The sequence below is a fragment of the Heliangelus exortis genome, chromosome Z (genome assembly GCF_036169615.1).
Source record: "Heliangelus exortis chromosome Z, bHelExo1.hap1, whole genome shotgun sequence".
In the NCBI taxonomy this organism is placed as follows: domain Eukaryota; kingdom Metazoa; phylum Chordata; class Aves; order Apodiformes; family Trochilidae; genus Heliangelus; species Heliangelus exortis.
The window spans coordinates 67835688-67856902 of record NC_092454.1 but is presented as its reverse complement, the minus strand read 5'-3'; the positions used below and the strand labels follow the sequence as shown (position 1 = coordinate 67856902).

At 37.8% G+C, this 21215-nt stretch overlaps 1 protein-coding gene across 2 annotated transcripts in view; it reads right to left on the bottom strand.

The window, feature by feature from the left end:
• Positions 1-21215, bottom strand: part of VCAN (versican) — a 107346-nt gene that overhangs the window by 7634 nt on the left and 78497 nt on the right. For both annotated transcript variants that reach the window (XM_071730148.1, XM_071730149.1), the window contains exons 9-12: positions 20926-21039; positions 18631-18744; positions 11953-12111; positions 11272-11354 (exon numbers count right to left, since the gene is read on the bottom strand). In XM_071730148.1, the coding sequence (XP_071586249.1) occupies positions 11272-11354; positions 11953-12111; positions 18631-18744; positions 20926-21039 (470 nt within the window). The remainder of the gene's footprint in view (positions 1-11271; positions 11355-11952; positions 12112-18630; positions 18745-20925; positions 21040-21215) is intronic.

Below are 21215 nucleotides of genomic sequence, written 5' to 3'. Positions count from 1 at the left end.
CTGTGGTTTATGCAAGAATGTCTGATATCCTCTAATGTGACTTGCTGTTACCTCACATCTGATATCGTCATTGCATGAATTTATTTTGGCTGAATAACTCTGATTTGCTTGGGTTTAGTGCCAGAATTGCTTAGCAGAGGAAGTTCCAGACTGCTGAATTGCTTTCTTAGGTCCCCACCCAGCTCTTCTGCTGTTTTTCAGTTCCTTATTTAGCCACTGATAATGGGATAATGATACAAAAAGATTCTCACAGTTTAAGTGGAATAAATTGCTAGAAGAAAGAAACTAGTATTTCCCTTTCCTCTTACAGATTGCATTCTTGCATGAGCATGATTCTGATTTTCACTTAAACTGGTGTGAATTAGGGGTGACTGCACTATCTCCAGTAAACCTATCTCAGAAAAAAATAACAGGGAAGAACTGAATCCCATAAGCCACATGCTGATTTGTACTGTTTGTCTTCAAAGGTATCCTCTACAATCTCTCATACCAAGTGTAGAGACTCCCAAGACCTTGCATTACCTGCCATAAGCATCTAAGATACTCAGGCCACCATTATCCTTTCAGGAAACTCTGCTATAAATATCCAGAACAAGATGCCCTTTTAGAAGTGGCTACATCATTTAAGATCCTTGTATTAATGTCTTGCAAAAAAGTGGTTTTGTACAAAAAGAAAAAAAAATATTAACTTCCTTCATTGGCATCATGTATAATTCAGGTTTTTTTGGTGTTTAAGATCATACAAAAAAAAAAAACAAAAAAACAACTCAGCAAAATTCACATCCTTTTGCCAGCAACGAGGTTTCAATTGACACACCAATACACTTCTGCATCATTCATAAGATATGACTTATGCTGCTGAAAACCCAAATTGATTCAAATGCTAAATTAATACATGGGAGAAAAGCTGCTACAACCATTCTAGTTCTCAGTAGAAGTGTTTACACTGGGACCTAAAAAACGCTACTACCCAGGATTTTAAGCAACGTTACCAGAGAAAAATGTAAGGATTTCCCCTGAATTAAATGCAAAGCACTTCCAGACTGTACATTTTAGGAAAGGTAATCTTACTATGTATGTGACTCAAACTGTACTTCAAAAGAAATCTGGCTCACCAAACTTCTCCAGCTGTTTTGCTGAGGTGGCTATGGAGAAGGAAGTTCAAAGCAAGGAAGGGGAGTGCAGACTGGAAGCACACACCACAGGCTCAGACACCACTGCACATACCACTCTGCCAAAAGCTCTCAACACCCATGATGGCAAGGCTTGGGTTTTATTTTATAAAAAAATACGGTTTGTTTGTAATCAGGACTGCAGGATTCTCCCTTCGGGGAAGGGTTTTGTTCCCTCTGCATTAATTTGGCCATTTGGGAACCTGACCATTATCCTGTCTTGCCATCACTTCAGGCCTTTCTTTCTTTCTTTTTTTTTTCCTTTTCTTTTTTTTTTCTGTTGAATCCAGAGCCCAATCTAACACATTGGATTACTTGTTCTGGCCTTCCCTGCTAAAGACCACTAAAAATTTTTCTGCAGAGTGGATGGTCCATGGATTAGAGCTGAGACAGGGTTCTCCAGGCTTCCCACAGGGTACACATACAGAACATACTTGGCTGGCTGATTCCCTGTTTGTAAAACAGTGATAATGTATTCTCTTGCCTCACAGGAGAAGCTTGCATATGATGGTTAAAAGAGCCCACAAAGATATTTTATTAAGTTCCATACTTTTGGGGAAGATTTCCTTATATGGCACTGAATTAACTCACAGGCATGATCTGCCAGTTGGGTGACAGGCTGGCTTGTCACATAAATCCAAGAAAGCCAAGGTTATAGCAAGAACTTTAAAGCTGATAACTTAGTTATCCAGTCACAACTTTTTCTCATTCAAGTGGCTGCTAACTAAACTCAGTGAGCAAAGCCTTCCCATTATGAACAAGGACCAGCCTCTTGGGACATTTGTTATTTAATTTTCAGATAACCAGGCTTATTTGAAGAAATCATTTCATTATTAACGTCTAATCCACCCAGCTTTTTCAGACGTTTGCAGTGCCAAGGTGAGTATACAAGTCAATAGTACCTCACCTTTGTGACATTCATTTAGAAATTTCAGCCACTCTTTTATCTCCAAAATACACACCAAGTGTCTCAGATCAGTCACTAAAATTTTTCATTCCAAAATCATCAAAAAGCACCATGTTTAATGAAGCTGAACAAAATAAACTACTGATGCAAACAAAAGTTTAGTGCTTGATCCTATTGTGCACAGGACAATAATGTTTAGTAAAGCTAGGAGATAAGTTATTTGAAATAAATCTACTTAGATTTACAGGGTTAATGCTTTTCAGTCTGGGAAAAGGAAGCATGTTTTCAGCATGTTTAAATAAGCTTAAAGCTACAAAGCTTTGCACTTCTTGGCACTTGTAGCATCCAGTGTGATTTTTATTTTCTTTCATTCTGGCTGCTTCCCTATCTGATTGCTTCTTCATGCAATGCTAATGAGGCAAACAAAAAAAACAATGAAAGATGTAGGGACTAGCTAACTGGTTACTCTTTGAGCCATCTCATCTTAAAGTAAAGCAACAATTTCTGCCTGACACTTATCACTAAACAAGCTGAAACCACCACTGAGAAGCTTACTGATTATTCTCCTCTTGTTCCCCCATAACTCTGCTAAGAACAGGAATACACTTTTTACACAATAGTAGATAGTTCTTAGAAATTTTTATCAGGAAAGCCCCTGAACAAGTCCTCCACCCTCTCCTTACTGTGGAGGTGCTGTTGGAATTGGATAGCTTAACTTAAAAATTACATCTCACTGTCCTGAGATGTAAGTCCTGGAAATGATCCAGTTTCACAGGCTTGCTGAATGATAGCAAGATCAGCACAAGGTTACAGTGAGTATATGGATCCCTTCAGAAAACCCTCATCTGTGGCTCATGCATTATGCAGGACTGTTACATGAGACACCCATGGGAAGTTGGAAAGGGATTTTATTTCCTTACAACAGAAAAAAAAAATTAAACGTTACTGTGAAGATTTGGCAATGTCTGAAATATTTCCATTAAGTTCACCTATTATTTAAATGCATTTATACATTGGGAAAGCAAAGAAACTACCTTACAGCATAGAATCTGTTTCACTAAATTTCAACCTAGTTCTGCAAAGGACTTTTCTGCCTAATTTTATGAATAGCACCAGTCTGACAGAACTCATCAAAAGCATTCATGTGATTAAAAACTTAATACAGTGAGTGCTTAAGCATACACTTTGATTTAAAGACATAAGTGGTGCCTTAAACTCTATAGGGTAGATCACATGCACAATTCATGCTAAATTAACTTGCTGAAGGAAGGACCAACATAAGTGTGTGGGTAAATCTTTGCTGGGAGGAGAAATTATGGCCAATTTGAAGACAACTGCTATATTTGAACTTATTTACAAGTACACACAAATATCACATCATGATTTTGATAATTTCCAGGTCATAGTTTAATATCTTCCCTTAGGCCTTAATCTGAGCTTTATTTGCACAGGATGTGGGAAACTGGCAGGACTTGGATGATTTGGATGAGTCTGTCTGAGCAAGACAGACTCCCAGATGGAGATTTGATAAAGGCCTTTGCAAAAGATTTCACTTGAAAGAGGTGTTTTTTTGTAACAGAGCAGAGAGATGTGTCAAAAATCTTGTGCATCAGCTTGTGCATCAGCTTGCAAAGGGGACCCTGAACAACATACACTCTTGAGTATCCATGAATATCCTAAGGCACTGATTGCAGATTGAACAGGAAGAAAGATCCACTAAAAAAAAAAAAAAAATTAGGAAAGATATTTAAGGAATACAAATGAAGCAAGTAAAAAAGGGTAGCTGATAGACCTGAAATATAAATGCACTGTATTTTGGGGTGAGCTGATCATGTGGTGGAGCTGATGATAAGCTCTCAACATTTTTTAAATCAACACTGTAATATGACAACTTTTCCACGAGCAGAAACCACTGAGCATAGCAAGAAATCCCCACTAGATGGCAACGTCTACTTACTACTGAATCCAGAGACCGAGCTTGAGTAGCTCCAAAGTAATAATTATTCATAGAACATAACACTTCCATTAACTCTTTGAGAGCTAATTGAAGCCAGTGGACACAACTCCATTGACTTTTGTCTGCTCTGTACTGACTCTATCTTAAAGGAATAAATTTCATCATGGTTCACACCCTGTATAGCTCAATTTTGGAGGTATTCTATGTGTGCTTAATTTTTAGAAGTCACCTTAGTACAGAGACTGAAAACAGAGTGCCAAAGGATCTTATGAAATTTCTCATGCCAATGGGCAGGTGTTTTTCTGTGGGAGAAAAGTATGGTAGGGTGTTAAAATGTTGATTGGTAAAATACATGTTTAGGAGTTGCACTAATATAATTATGTATTATCAACATGATGCAAATTGCATGGGATGTGACTGACTTGTTCTGTGTGCAACTACAAGGAGAGCCACTGAAAAGAGGAAAATCCTGCACTTTGTCATTTATGTCAACAATTACTGCAGGTTTGCAGCTGTCCAAGTGTTTCAGCCCACAGCCAACCATAACAAGACTCTGAAGTAACTGCTGACCCCCTGGGTAAAAATGAGACAAAAAACCACTTTGTCCAAGAGGCCCTCCTTACTGCCTACGACATAGTGAACTAAAAATATACCTGTCATTAATAACATTATATAGTTTTCCTCCATTTAAATGCAGGTCAAATGAGCATCTTAAAAAGAGGCTGTAATGACTGACTGCAGCACAAAACCAAAACATTTGGTAGATTTAAAATCTCCTTCTACAAGGATCCTGTGGGACATGGGCACAATGAGCTTTTTGTTTGCAGCTGACTACAGTATTTCTTAGTTTGTTTGCTTTATTTAACCCTCTGAGGCAGGCTCCTTCCCTAAAATATGCCATGCCTTTTGAAGGTTCTTGTGTTCAATAAAGTTACTCTTTCTGAGAGGGGTGAAGTTACAGATTTGCTCAAGTTAAAGCACTCTAATTCACTGACCAATAAAGGAAGGAAAAGAGGGGGCTTTGTTTTTGCCAGAATTAAACTTCTGTTTTGTTTTGCATTTTTGGTTGGTTTGTTTTTGGTGGTTTTTTTTTTTTTTTTTGCTGCTGTCATTTGGATTTTCTGTTTCTTTGTTTATGGTTTTTGGTTTGGTATGTTTTGGGTCTTGGTTTGTTTTTTTGGTTTTTTGGGGTTTTTGTTTGTTTGTTTTGTGGTTTTTAGGTGTTGTTGTTTTTTTTTTAATGTAACTACCTAACACTAACAACTTGAGGTCCAGCACTGCAAAACACAAAGCATAAACACGCCTGTGCTACAGGGAAGAAAAAATAATGTAGATTCTCCAGGAAGTTTTAAAAGTGGCAATATTCCCCGTTACTTTCCTAGCTGGCAGCATTCTCCAAGTGACAGACAATCTGGCCACAGACACTAGCCAGCTCCTTATTACAGCACTAATCTTATGTAATGGGAGTGAGCTCACCATCCTACAAAGCACTAATTATCAACAGCATTTTCCAAGGGATATGAATAACACCCCTTGTGAAGCAGAGGCCCAAGGCACAACCTCAAGTAGCTATATGCAATTAATCCATAACATGAATAGCTCCAATGAACTCCTTCACCACTGTGCCTGCTCACTTCAGGTCCTCAGCAGTGAAACACCAGCAATCCAGATACAATGGAGAGGATGCCAAAAACAACACCAGATTTTTTTCTGTTTGGATGGCTGTGCTTTATAGCTGTAAAAGCTGCTATTCACAGAACTAAGAGAATTATTTAAATTCAGTTTCTCTAAGATAGTTTCAGATGTCACATTGTGTTCACTCTGCCTTTGATCAAGCCAATTACCACATATCTCCACTGATGATGTAAGTTTTGTTATTTGGTAGCTTGTACTACATCAGATTCAAAAGTATACAAAGATCCGGGTAGGCAGGGACAAGTTCCTCTTTTTACACAGAGCCCTTGATTTCTCCTCCTGTATCGCTCCAATTTTCCCAAATGTATTATTTAATATTGCTTTTTGTGATAATTGGGGAATGAATTTTGTCCTTCAACAACTTAAAGAGTTGTTCACTATAACAGAAATACTGCAAGAGAAGTCCACAGAAAAGTGCAAGAATAATTTAGAATCTGTAATTTTAAAAAATGTAAACAAAGACTTACATATAGCCATTTTCATTCCTGTGTACAATGTAAATCAGAGGAAAATTAATGCATTCCCACAGGAAATGCTAACAACAGCCCTATAACTACACTTTAAAAGAAGAAGAGTTAAAAAAACGTGCTGTTTAATACTACATTATTTTCTTATGCCTTTTGCATCTGTCAATGTAATCATACCTGAAATATGTTGACCAGAAATTGGCTTGAATTTCAGGAAGTTATGAATTATGATGGACTAAAATATTGGGGGTTCTGCGAGTTCTCTGAACACACTTCAGTACCTGCTTTCATCACCTTCACCTTTGAGACAAATTATCTGAAATTACGGAGTAGGCAGATATGCCAAAATTTGCAGCTTGCAAATCTCCTTCCTGCAGGGTCCATAGGACCTCAGATGTTGCTGGTATTCAAGCCAATGTTTGTGGCAGAGGCACCTAATCTTCAGTTATCACTGAACTTACACAACAAGTGAGGATTTAGTTTTCCTGAAAGGGTATTCACTTTTTTATGTTGGACTAACACAGCTGCAATCAGCTCTTTTCCCTGGATATAAAGAAGGTGTTGCCAAAGAGTTTTTCATGCAGACCTTCAGCTCCAGAACACAAACTCTCCCAACCACCAGAAACACTGAAAAATTCTTTCTCTCAAAAAGAGAAGGGGAAAAAAAAAGAGAGAGAGAGAGAAAAAAATAAAATAAAATAGAGAGAGCAGGAACACATAATAGATGAGAAAAGATTGCTTCCTGCCATATGGGTACAGTACAGAAAATTAGAACAAATTAGATTCATATGGGTGGCCAGCAATGAGTTCTACAATTTAGGATAATTATAGCTTATTTAGTTCTGTATATTGGACAAGGTAGCCTAAGCTTAGCTAAAGAGATACTGTGAAGACATGCTCTGCCCTTAGCCAAGAAGCTTCCAAATTTTTTTCTTTAAAGACATTGCAAAAAGACAAACGTAAGCAATTTGGCCAACCAAGCACAGTATAAGGAAGTAGCAGTTACCTGGAAATTAATTAGTTTACAGAAAAGTACCATCTGAACTGACAATAAAACTTTAGGGTGTGAGGGTATTACCCAACAACTTTATTAATCTTACATGTGTTTGGGACGCAATGGGCACAGCATGTTAAGAAGTCATCTTTTACCAGGAGGTAGTGAGACTTAATCTACACAACCAAATCCATTGCATAAGATTATGCCATTTTAGCTGAAAGGCAGGAAACTGCTGAGCATTTTTAAAGTGCAAACCACTTTACAATTAATAAATGGACTTGCCAAATTCCCTAAAAACAGGCAGATAACTGTGCATCAAACACTTCATTGAGGTAGATCAAAAAACCTCTGTGCAGGAACAGAACCTACAATACTATGACTTAAGGGCATGCCCATTTTTGCTTTTTTCCATGACTTAAAAGTTCTTGATATGGAAAGCAGGTAGACTTGGTATAGTATGGGCTAATGTCATGTGAACCAAAAAGTTTTAAGTACCATTACTTACTCTCTCACTCAATCTGATTTTTACTTGCTTCATTATTCAAGACACCAACAATTTCCTTGAGGAACTCTGAGAATCAAAGCATGTATTTACAAGATCACTGTTCATTTATTCTAAGACTTGCTTACTGGCATTATTTTTGCTAGTTAAACATTTCCAGTTAGTACATGAAAAACATGCACAGAAATAGCTTTTTTTACTGCTGCTGTCTTCAATCAATTGCTAATGGGCAGTATTTTCCATAGGGTTAAGAAAAAAAGAATGCCAAGATATCAAAAGTGGCTGACTCTAGTTAGCCCACTGCTAGGCACCTAAACAATTACCCCTGTGTTCATTGAGGCTGTGAGCATGTCAAGGGTATTCCAGGTTCAGAGTAAGACTCCCAGTAAGAACCTTAATTCTGTATGCTCACTTGAAAGAACTGTTTGTCACACTGTCCCCCATGTCTTAAAAAAAAACAGAAAAACCTCCCATTCCCACTGAAAGGAACTGGACTGATCTCATCTGGACACTGCACAGAAAACTGAATGGCATTTAGTTATTGTTGGTGAAATTATCATCCACCGATTCGTGAGGTAAGGGAAATCTCTACTATGTCATCTGAGAATTTAAGGTTTTTCACATTACTAAGCCAATGACAAAGGTGAGTTTATTTACTCTCATCTCGCATGAATATACAAGAAGTGTGTTCAAAAGAAGTTCCTGCCTCCACCCCCAGTGTTTTGTGAGACGATGGAAGTAAGATAGCACACAATATATATGCCAGTGCTGTATATGACTATGAAGTCCACAAAAAAAATTGTTAAAGTGGGCATACATATTAAATAGATTACTGTATTTAGAAGCAGTGTGCACTTGGAAGTATGTTTACTAGTTTTCATTACAGAATTCAAGTAGGTGATTTGTCCAGTCATCATATTTAATGGTGGCTGGCACTTTGCTTCAATTTAAAAAATCTGGAAAAAACATAACTTGGCACAAGCTGGAATAGCAAAAAATTACTGATTTCCTTCTATTTAACTCATTGGTTGACACACCTTTTGGGTGCATAGAAAAAATAAAAGTATTTGACCCCATTTCCAGAAATTACTAATAAAATACATGCTGACACCTGGAGAAAGAAGAATTCCCTTTAATATACTAAATATTTAAATCGTGGGTTTCCTTATGTCCACAGAAAATTAGTACCAAAGTAATCCAAACTTTATTCCACAGCCTTCAGTGGCAGAGCCTGTGATTCAATGACTCCTAGTTCTAGGGGTATTTTTGGTTAAGAAAGAAAACTCATGTGGAAGATAAATCATTAAATTGTATGACAGCTATTTTTTCTGGTCAGTACTGGTTCAGCTGCAGCACTGAGCCAACAATTCCATCCACAACATGTCTTGTTGCTGCTGTTGTTCATTTGCTTTTTCTTTTAAGTCCTACCAAGCATCGGAACGTAATGAAATCATGTAAGCATAATTTTCAGATTAAATCAAGCTGTTACTGGCAGAAAATTCAACAAGCAACAGTAAAAAGATGAATGTACATCACTAGGAGATGCACAGTCTAGCCAAGATGTGGAGTGACTTCTCTGATAGTACCTCCAAGAAAATTCATATATCAGGGGAATCTTCAGCAGGCTTGACAAATTTTTCTCAATGCCAAAAGTGTTGAATAGAGTTGTAGATAGGTAATATAATATTGAAGAAAGCATGGAGCTGGGAAACAAAGCTAGAAACAGCTGAATTACAGAGGCATTCTGAGATGTACAGTAGAAGGCAGCTATTTGGATTTTGGTTATATGCAGGAGCTACCTCTAATCTCAGAAATTCATGTGTTGATGTAATAATGGTGATTGTTATGACCACAAATTATATCAATGCATTCAGTGCTATCTTGACTACTGTTCACCTGTAAATACATAAATTATGTCATTTTACAGCCCACGCAGTATTCAAATTTGCTGAAATTCCAAGACATCATAATCAGGAAAATTAATTTGATGCAATTTTTAAATTATGTTATTGTCTGATTAATTACTAGAGAAGTAATAAATCCCTGTAACCAGGGAGTAGATAAAAAAGCACAAAAAATAAGTTAAAACTAGGAAAAAGAAGAAAAAGAGAAATTGTTCAGAATCATGTATCCAGAAACCATATGGAATAAATTATCAGGGAAAGATATTGAAGCAGTGAACTTAAATGATTTCAAGAGATACCTAGCTTGTTTCCAAAGGAAAAGACAGAGGGAAGTTGTTAAAAGAAAAAGAAATATACAGTGGAAAAAATGCTCAATCAAAAGATAAATATTTTAGACAGATGGTCCTAGATGTTCCTAGAATATCTTAATTTCTTAAAACTGAAAATAAAAGTAAAAATGTAATACCCCATCTGCCTAGTAGCTGAATTTAAAAAATAAAATCCCAGCCCCAATTTTAATTTCCTTGACTTCATCATTCAGTGACATATCAAATTTCCCTTTGGAATTTATAAGCATGTACCTTGTTTTACACCTCCCAGTGTAAGATGGGCTGCCCCTTCTGGCAGTACATTTGTGTTCATATTTATCTCCCCAAACCTGAGATCCCTTACTGTCTCTTAGAGTGGGCTCCTTGAACAACTACTCCACACAGCCCAGACCACTTCTGAGCTCCAACCAAACCTAAACTACCCTCAGAGGTGTAAGGAGCCACATCAGGAGACAAGGAATGAAGAAGGAGTAGAAATGAAGGCCATGGCCAATCTTGTGCTCCAAAAACTACATGGAGGTAGACAAGAGAAAAGGATGAAATGAAACTCTTCTGCTTACATCCCACAAGATTTTGTGGCTCCAATCACAAATGGGTGCATTGGTACCACCAGAGATGCACTGAGCAATCAGTCGTGCAGCATAAAGTTTCATCATCTTTTTCTTCCTCTTTGTGCTGTCACCTGCCACATGTGGCAGTTTCCCAACAAATGGGTTATTTACAAGTAATTTTAGGGGGCTATAAACCTCTGGTTATTTACATGAAATAGTAACAAATGAAGACTGCTTGGCCCCAGGTGTCTCTCTACATAAGTTCTAGCCACACGGTATGCAGCAATCATTATTGCATGTGTGTGTCAGCATGTGCATGTGTGCCCAGATGCTTTCTACTTTAAGAAGAATTCACAATGGGAAAGGAAAATAAAAAGCATAACAAGTTAGGGTTTTGTCTTTTCTTCTCTTTTTGTATGTGTTTTAGTGTTTGTTTGGGTTTTTTTAAGAGCTATGTACTTAAATGGGTGCTAAACAACAGTAAATCTCCTGTCCCTTCTACAAAAGAGAGTTTTTTTCAATTGGAAAGAGCTCAATCATTTCCTGCATCCACCAGCTCCTTGATTTAGCTTAGTTAAAAGTGAATAAGAGAGTGTAAGAACTAACAATAAGTTTTTAGAACTATACCATAAAATAGTTAACCCAAAAGAAGAGTTTGCCTGCTGTTTGCTTGGGTGCATACTTAGTGCATACTGCATTTTTTCACGCAGCTTCCCTTACTGGTGGTGGGAATTTGATAAGCCACCACAAAAAGGCATGAATGGGTGATTTCATTTCAAAGGCATCTCACCAGAGGGCTACCATCAGTCCAGCGGAAATCACGCTCAAACATCTTGTCATTGAGGCCAATCCACTGGTAGTCATGCCCAATACCTAAGGAACCAGAAGGATATTTTTATTGAGCTTCCCATAAATGGAAGAGATTTCACAAAAGAAAAGGAATTTGCAAGGAATGAATCAGACATCCTGTTCTTAAAGACTCTTCTGCTGATTATGCAAACAACTATTTACAGGCTGTTGCTCCACTTTACAGTTTTAATTTAAGATATATATAAAAAAGGCAGATTCTCATCTAGCAGTTATAAAGAATCCTGTCTCTTCCCTCCTGATCATGTCTCCCAAAGACATTTCCTATTTGAGCACTAATCCTGATCATGTCTCTCAAAGAAACTTCCTATTTGAGCACAAAGATGGAGAGACGAATAATCAAAAAATGTTAAAGTAATAAAAGCACATATTTTGATTTACTTGTTTCAAGTTTTGGTTAGGCTCTGACCAGTGCTGCCTAGATTGTGCAACACTGTGTTCAGCACTCTTTCTTGAAGCCACTGTCAGATGCTCTAGATCTCTAAGTATCTAAAGCATCCAGAAACAAACTTTTCACCGGTTTCTTCTTTTCCTCAGAAAAAAACCCTATTTTCTGCTTAGCAAAAAACTTGATACTGATAGGCAACTTGCAAGCAGTACATACGGTTCACAAAGATCTGCTCCTCATGAGACAAGATGCTTGTCAGGTGTGCTCCCTGCAGACGGCATTCCCTCTCAGCCGTGTCCCACGTACGTCGATGTGCAAAGTATTTGTAGCACTGTCCTTGGAACTTGTGCCAGCCATAATCACAGGTCTCTGTGTCTGTGACAAATAAACAAATCACACCTCAGTCAACAAACATGAAACACAGGCATGTTTCGTGCAAGCGGATGGATTTTCTGCCGGGCAAAGGTTCAGGAAGATACTGACCCATTAAGCAATACAAATGCAAATAATCAATACTCATCCTTGAGACAACATTTGGTTTTCAGGCAGTTCTGCTTAGCCTGTTTCAGTATGATTGCAACTGAAAACTTTGTGAACTTCCACTGATTGAATTGTTCTGTACCTGGACAGCAGGAGCAGGACATTACAGAATTACAGAATTCAGTCCTTAATTCTGGATGAATGAAAGGGATGGATGTTGGACTACACCTGAGTTTTCTAAATCTATTCATGGGAATAGTGGTTTTTACTTCCAAGGGAAATAGTTCTTTGAGTCACGATACTGAATTACCTTGGTTTGGAAGAATATGTTACCTGAAAATAATACAAGGGAAAGCATTTGTGATTATTCAGCCCCTTTGGATATAAAGCTACAGAGATATCTTTCTGACAAAGCCTAACTTAATAAACTTCAGACATCAGTATCTAAGGAAGGCTGTAAAGCTGAAATGCAAAGTAATGAACTGCACATTGTCTGTGCTTGTATGAGGGATGGTACTGACAAGAATGCAGAACAGACAGAAGTTCACATCAGCCAGTATATCCTTACACCTAAAGACAAATAATCATGAGACTTGGAACAGTAACAATCTGTAGATTTGAAGTTAATTATAGTGTCAAGGCTAGGCAGCTGTAAACAGAATAGATGGCAAGAAACAGCAAAGTTCTGGTTACAAGTCTGCTTCTGCATCAAAGCTGTGGGAACAAACTGCAGATAAAAATCAGTATTAATAAGATGGGCGTAACAAATATGATGCCTAAATGTGTTTGAGTTGTGCTTCACGATGAGAAGAACTTGCAGCTGAGAAGAGAGAGGTTTAGGGAGGAATGGGAAAAAGAATAGGGAAAACTCAAGACTGTTTTGAGTTATGGCACCATAAAGGGCATTTCGGCACAAGGCTACAGCTCGTGCCAATTACTGCCCATTGTACATGAAGTACATGATGGCTCAGAGAAGGGCCTCAGATGCAGGATGCTGAAGAACAGACACACAAACCTTGGTCTTTCCCACCCTACCCACCAAACTGGAGTCTGCCACTTCCTACCAAGTTTTATCAATTCCCAAACAAAATTGTGCCTGAAAGTTACTGTCTGGACAGAGGTATATACACTCTGGGTATGAAACTGGATTTCTTAGTTTTACTAGTCAATATATTCAATAATATGCTTGGCCAAAGGAGCTCTTTTTTTCATTTGTACAGAAAAAAAGCCAAATATTATAGAATATACCAGGGACATATGACTGCAAATTTTTTCACTATGATATTTCTTAAGTTTAAGCAGCTACCACCTAAAAGACAATTGTGAAATAATTTTTTTGCAATACAAGTCTGGTTCTTAATTCATAGCAGGAAGAGGCCATTCATATCCTGACCCACAAAAGCACCTATAAATTTTTAAAATTTTTTAATCTCCCAAGATAAAAAACAGACTTGACATGTGCACAAATTGATTTAAAAATGCAAGCATATCACTTCTCTGACAATTCCTGGCTACATTATGAACACAGCAGCCATTGTCTTAGAAGTCTGGTATCAAAATAATTTTTTAAAAGTCATCAGTACAGACACAGAGGTACCAAATACAAAGGTATAACACAGCATTCATTGACTATCTGTTTTCTATTTTCAGCAAGTTAAGCTGTAGACAACTACTTGTGCCTTGAGTAATCCCAGCTATGAATAAGGAATGTTATCTGTATTACCAACTTGTTCGTCCTTTATCTTTTCCCTCTTTGTATTTTGTATGAAGCACAAGCTGCAGAAACAGCTTTAATCTCTGTCATCTAGGCCATTTGAAAGTTTAGTCTGCTTTTGGCTTTTTATAACATTTGTTTAACCACACGATGATGACTAACAGTGCTATGTCCTTTGTGAAAGCACTTAAGATTTTATTATTCATCTTGTTCAGGGACTCCCTTATCCCACAGCAGAATTACATGGTGAGAAAACTGTGCCCAGAGAGCATTTCCAGGATGTTCTAATCAATCCTTCCTTGGATGATCTGCTGAAAGGCACGTGGGGGAGGCAAAGAGGATGGAAAACACAAAATCTGGAATACTGTTTTCAAATAATGAGATATAGTGGCCTGAGCATGAATCAGAAATAACAAAATTTCTCTGCTTAGAAGAGAGGATGTGAAATGGTGACACCTCAATATCATAATTAAGATACATGCACTGCAGTGTACATGCAACCTCCCCTATCCAAACTGGCATGTTGCTTTCCAAAAGAGAAAATTTAAATAAAGTCTTCTGCACCTGTTTGTATCCCAGATTTATTTTACAAAGACAGAAAGGGAGTTTCAGTAGGCTAGAGGATGAAAAATGCAAAATAAAAATGAGAACTGTTCTATCTTTGCAGTGCATTGTCCTAAGTCTGTGTCTCTTATCACATTAACAAAGCTGAATGGGTGACACGAATGTAACGGCTCCATATGGGTGTAAGTATTGAACCAGTAAAATCTAATTGCAAGAGGCTGTAAATTTTCTGACCTAATCACCTGCGAGCTGAGTAAAAGCATGCACTACTGAATACAATACTCCATGTTCATTGTATACTTATCCAGTGGGGTAAACATAGATTTCTGTAAACATGTTGCAGAATGTGTTGGAAAGACTGAAACACTGCTTGGCATTTTTCTGGTGTTTTAAAAGTTGTCTGACTAATCTTAAGTTTTATGACAACTTTCAGACTCTTTCAGTGATGTGTGCAGAGAATTACTTACACAGCTTCTGTTCTCTGTAACTGCAATTGCATATATATAACAACTGCATTAAAAAAAAAAAAGTTCTTTATAAGTTTAATATATTTTCAACAACAGATCCCTTGTCTTGAAAGGAACTCTATAAAGGCTTAAAGAAAATAAAGACTGAAATACAGGTACTAGAACATAACGAGTCTTACTCAGCTGTAAATCCTATCTGTGATTGTCTGCCTTCAGCTAACGAGAAAATGCCTGAAACCCATTAGCCCACACATCTTGAGGAGAAATGATTTCTCTGGTAAATATTCAAAATGGTCCCTTTCCAGCTGAAAAACATTGGTTAGACACCATCTGTTTTCAGAAAGTATCCTTGCACTGAGCACTGCTCAAACACTTCCATCCCAAGCTACCAAGCCCTGGGAACAAAGTGAAGCAAACAAGAAGGGAATAATCACTGACATTTGAACAGTGAACTTGGGTTATAAGAAAACTTTGTTCCTGATATGATGATTACAAAAGTTGTTTTGTTTTCAGAACCTGGAAGAGAACAGCTGGTTGTATTATCCCAAGGAGGCATGCCCCATAACAAAAGCATATGTGCCATTTTGGCATACAGGTTCATGCACACAGCTGCATTTGGTAATCAGGATGGCCTAGGTGCCTGCAGAGATTCTGCAGTGATCCTGCAGCAGAGAAAACCAAGCCTTAAGTTTAAGCATAAACACATCTCTTGAAAGCAGGTAGACCACAGGTAGAGCAGTAGCAAGAGAAAAGGAAAAGGAAACCAGGCAGCCAGTGAAGGAAGAGGAAAGCCTATACAGGTGCTCATCCAGCTCACATAAAGAGCACATTCTTGAAACTGAGGTTCACATTTAATCTCTATCATTCTACTGTTTCCCATCTAACTATTCATGAAGGGACTCCCCACCACACATAGACATGGTCAGACAATGCAAAAGCAGACACAGAGTTTCATACAACCTACTGGTTCTGGAGACTACTACACCAGCCCATTCCGAGACAAGGTATCAAAAAACTGTCCTCTCCTCTTTCCAAAAACATGGAGCTTGCAAAGCAATGCTTCAGTCAGCAAAACCGGGAGGATCTGAGCTCATTTATTTGGACAGCAAGAGATACCATAAAGGCTTTTCACAGAGGGATGGCAATGAAAAGACTGGTTGCTCCCCCAGGATAAGACATACATCAAGACATACTGTAGCTTTCAGCAGCCATTTGAAAGAGTGGGTTTGGGCTTGTTTTGCATTTTAAGAAGTGATGTCAAAATGGCATGCAGAATATCCATCTGTACTTTGAAAAGATACATGTGGTGGGAAAAAGAAGGTATTATCTAGAAGAAATACATTTTTAAATTAATGTGAATGACAAGGGATACTGGGTTTCTGAGCTACCGATACAGTTTAAAAAGGAAACAACCTCAGCTGCTCTATTTCTACCATCGGACAACTTTAGCTCTCTTTAGGAAGAAGTCCCTGGGCTCAGATTGTCTGCTGAACTGTTTCCACCTGGCAAGAAAAATGCCTGTCAGGGAGCCAATTACAGCTCACTGAGTCTCAGGATTGATTTCCCTCACCCTAGGTTAGATCACCCTGAAGGGTTCTCTAACTTTTCCCACCTGCCAGATCTCCCTGCAGTGCAGCTGTCCTGTCTTCTGGTCACACTCCCTCATAACACTGACACAAGTGTAATATATCACCCACTGACCCCTTAGTCTAGAAAAGCCTCACAGGGACATTTTGGTGAATTTCTGAGCCCTACATTTTTTTGTACACTATTGCTGTGGGATCAGGAAGTGGTGGAACTGTGTCCTACTTTGAGCTTCATTTCCAGAGGCAACGTATACTTGCTGCTTCCATTTTTTTCTGAGGAATTTGGAATATACAGCAGTGTGCCTAAGAAAGACCTTCAGCTTGACACTTTTTTTTTTTGAAGCTTTCATGAATAGTATATATTGGAGAGAAAAAAAAAAAAAAAAAAAAAGAGAAGAATAAAAAGAAAGAGCAGTGAAATATAATCTCGGTGTGCTCAACTCCACCTTTCCTGTGGCACCAAGGTACACATTTTGTCGTTCTGGATGGTCTTTAAATCTAGTGAGGTCAGGACTGGTGCCTTGAAATTTATCCTGCTTGCCAGACAACCGTGTCTGAATCACCAACACAGTTTTATTTTGTCTGGTGGAGTGGAAATCTGGCACTAAATGCTTTTCCCAAGCCCCAAACCACTGCAGGACTTTAAGTGGAGGAAATTCAAATTCCAAAGCTGAGTGAGCAGGGCTCTGGTTCTGATTGACAAACTAGGAAATGTTCCCATTAACCACCGAAAATGTGCTCTCAGGTTGGTCATAAAAAGCAGCTTAAAGCTACCACAGTACTCGGGCTCACTCACTACCATGGATTTGCTGGAGTAGGAGGGGAGGAGTAAGGCAGTGAGATTTTTTTTTTTTTCGTTCTGAAAAAAACCACCGTCAACTTGCAATTTTGGAAAACAGATCCAAATTTCAAATTACAAGGCTAGCCAGGCTACTGAAGAAGTTAAATAATGACAAATACTAGAGCTGGTCAGCTTCAAGAGTTTCCAGCTCCAGCAAACAAATCTTTAAAGGCTGAAATGAAAGAGTTTGCAAACTGCCTTTCACTGCAGATGAGAAACAAACATGCAAATACATGATATTAATGAAACAAATCCAAAAATCTAGTTCCTTCACCTGAAACCAAAACCATTCATCTGAAGAAAAAGAGAAAAGTATTTTCAAAAGCTTTAGAAGGTGCACCTTAAAACAGCATTTCTTTTTCCATGAAAATGTCATTATTAATTTTACCAACAAAACAGATTTTGCTACCCTCTTCCGTCTCCCACATGCACATATTGAGAAAGCATCTTGCACTGTAAATATATCTTGTAAATACAATGGGATTTCTTGCAGGAAATGTTCTAACAATTCCAGAAACTTGGATGTTTAATCTTATTTCCACTGTCCAGTTTACAAAGCCTTTTACAACTTCCTTGTAATCATGATCCTACACTTACTCTTCCTAAAATTATCACAGAACAAATAAATTTGAAAATTGAAGTTGTCAAGCCTACAATCCCAAGTGGACTGATATATAATCTGGCATATTCAGTACACTATTCCTACTTTCTAGTGATGCTTGTTGGAATCAGTGGGTTCTGATACATCTTTCACACTACATATAACATTTTAAAACAGAAGCTTAGCCAGAGGGCAGCTCTGCTCCCATTCATTATCCCATAAGAACCTCTTCTTCACAGCCTACAAGCCAATATAAGCAGGCTGTGCTTGCTGAGCCACCAAGAAATTGTAAGGCTGCTATTATTTTGATGCAGAAACTACCTAATAGGTCATTTTATATTTGACATGGCAGTAATGTGACTTCCAGTCAGGCTGGCACGTGGATGGAGTTGGCTCCCATGCATCTGCAAAAGATGGTGCAGATGTAACCTTAAGCTAAAAGTCCTGAGCCACAAATCATATTCACAAATCATCTAACATATTACAGATTTAGAGTATCTCCTTATCAGTTATGACTTGTGACAGATTTTGGCAGTTGCTTCCATCATCTCATTTTCAGGAGACTTTGCATAGTTACTCCAAAAGACTGTAGAAAGAGAAACACATTCCTTTCACATTCATAGTTAAAGGGTACACCTTACCTTGTTCACAGAGAGCACCTACATAGCTTGGCAGACACAAGCAAGAAAAGGTATTCAGGCCATCTATACACGTGGCTCCATTCCGGCATGGGTTAGACTGGCACTCATCGATATCTAAAACATAAAGATAACAGTGTTTTTATAATCCACCCACCTCCTAGAAAGGAAATGTTCTTCAACTTTAGTCATACTTATTACTAGGACCAGTTCAATCCAGAAGAATGAAGTATTGCAAAAGATCCAAGTGAGTGGAACCTTCCTTTCTCTTCATCCACAAGCCAAGAAACAGTTTTCTCAGGAAATGTAACAATACTAATCCACAATTTTATATCCTGCACTCTGACTCCTGAGATAATTTCTAAAATCCTGACATACAATTCCTTGCTGTGTAGCAGACAAAGAAGTGATACTGTGCAGTGTGCAGTTTTCCCTTAATCATGGAAAATTTGACTTGACTGTGTGATAATGGGACAAGAAATTCTCATCAATACAATCTTATCATATACTATCAAACATATTGTTAATTTTAGCCTGCCAAACCAGCATGCCCTATCATCTCATCAGCTTCTCATTTCTTCCTTGTCTGATCTTATCAAGATAAGGACAGAGTATCATAAAGACAACCTCACTAAATGACAAGCCAGATGGTAACATTCATAGTTATGCCCATGTTTACTGGTGAGCCTATGGCAGTAAAATACACAAATAACCTTTCTCTGTCCTACTCTTTTGGCTGCTAAAATACCTTGCCTTTACCTTCTAAAGTGGAGTACTAGTTCACTTACCACCGTTACTTTATGGATGCATTTTCACAGTTTGTAAGTATATCTCTTTACCATGATGGTATAGTGTTTTCTAATGAATGCTGTTCCTCTGAAACAATCACATCTTAAACTTGAATGCACACTTTGTTCAAGGGGAATTGCTGCTAGTGACTGACTACTTAAATGTAAGAGAAAATTAAATGCATCCCAAATCAACACACAGTTGTGCAGTCTTAGAAATAATTGTTGCATCATGCAAAGGGCTTTTTAAAAAAATGTTTTATTTTAACAAGCTATTGCTGCTCAAATTTTATGCTGGTTCTTATTTTTCTCAGTCATTTGTAAAGCTCTCAAGTCAATGTCCTTTATACAGAATATCTCTATTTACTTTCTGAAGCACTACAGAACATACTTCTATATGGCAACTGGCCATGGATTCTCCTACTTCTATTTATTAATAAGCTATTAACAGTTCTAGGAGACAAGAAGTGACCAGATAATTCCTTTATAATCTGGAAAAAAACTATAGAAGATGAAGATCTGTCACTGCTGGTTTGCCATATTCCTTGACAAAGAAGGATCTATAAGATGCAATTTGATATCTCCTGCCACCAATGCACTAGGGAACTAGCAAACTTACCAACATGAGCTAGGGAAGCAGGGAAAAACACTCAGTAATTATTTTTTAATCACACTCTGTCTTGCAGGACACAAATAAACCATAGTAATCCTGACAGCTAGGCTGCACTGATATCGGCCTTTTGGGTGGGGTTGTTGTTTTTGGGTTTTTTTCTCTCAAGTTATATATGATGAATTGAACTCATTTTAGAATGAGTTTTTTCTTTCAAATTTAGCAGACAACTGCGTAGCAGGAAAATCCACGGTATTTATCAGGGAATGAAAATTACAACTTTCCCAAAGGCTAAATCTGCTTTACACTAAACAGCCCAACTACCACTTTTATCATAGCTTGGCTTGATGGTTTGACATAAAAAATGGTTATTCTGAACTGTCCTTGTTAGTGTTCTGAAACCCACAGTCATAGCAGATAAACACAGATGTCTCGGGAAACTTGAAGATGAAAGAGTTACAAAAATACTAATTTATACCAAAGATGTATATGATTATGATCATATTTATAATTTCCTTCAAAAAATATCAATCCAGCATTCAGTTCACAGCTTCACAGTCACATGAGGGATTAGTTCATTTTACCAGCCTTTCAAATACTTTCAAAAAGCTTTTAAGAACTGATTCAAGTATTAATGTTTATTTGGGATTTTTTGGATGCATTTATGAATTTAATGTTATGAATCCTCTTATTTTTGCATGCAGACACACTGTGCACTTTATGGGGACAGAGAAAAAGTGTAAGTGGGCCTGCTTCATTTTATTGTTTTCCTCCTAAGCGAGGCCTCACTGTAGAGTTTTTGAAATGTCTGTTGTAATTTTCAAGTTCAAAACACACCACTCCTGCAGGTCTCATGTGTGAAAACTCAACTTAAACATTATCTAGGTAGCACCAGCTTACCCAATTCACACTGCTCGCCACTGAAGCCTGGCAAACATGTACAGATGTAAAATGAACCACGTGGGTAGCAGGTACCACCATTAAGGCAGGGGTTGCTTTTGCATGGATCTTGGCCTGTTAGATGAGTAGAAAAAAGAAATTTGACTGTAGTTTCAAGGAACTGGTGGCTTTCTGGGGTTTTTGGAAGTAGAAATTTTTCTTTGTTTCTGCACTGATGGTGCAGGCTTTACTATAGTTACAGAAACCCTATTAAAAGAATAGACTACTGAGAATAAGAGAGCTTTTTAAAA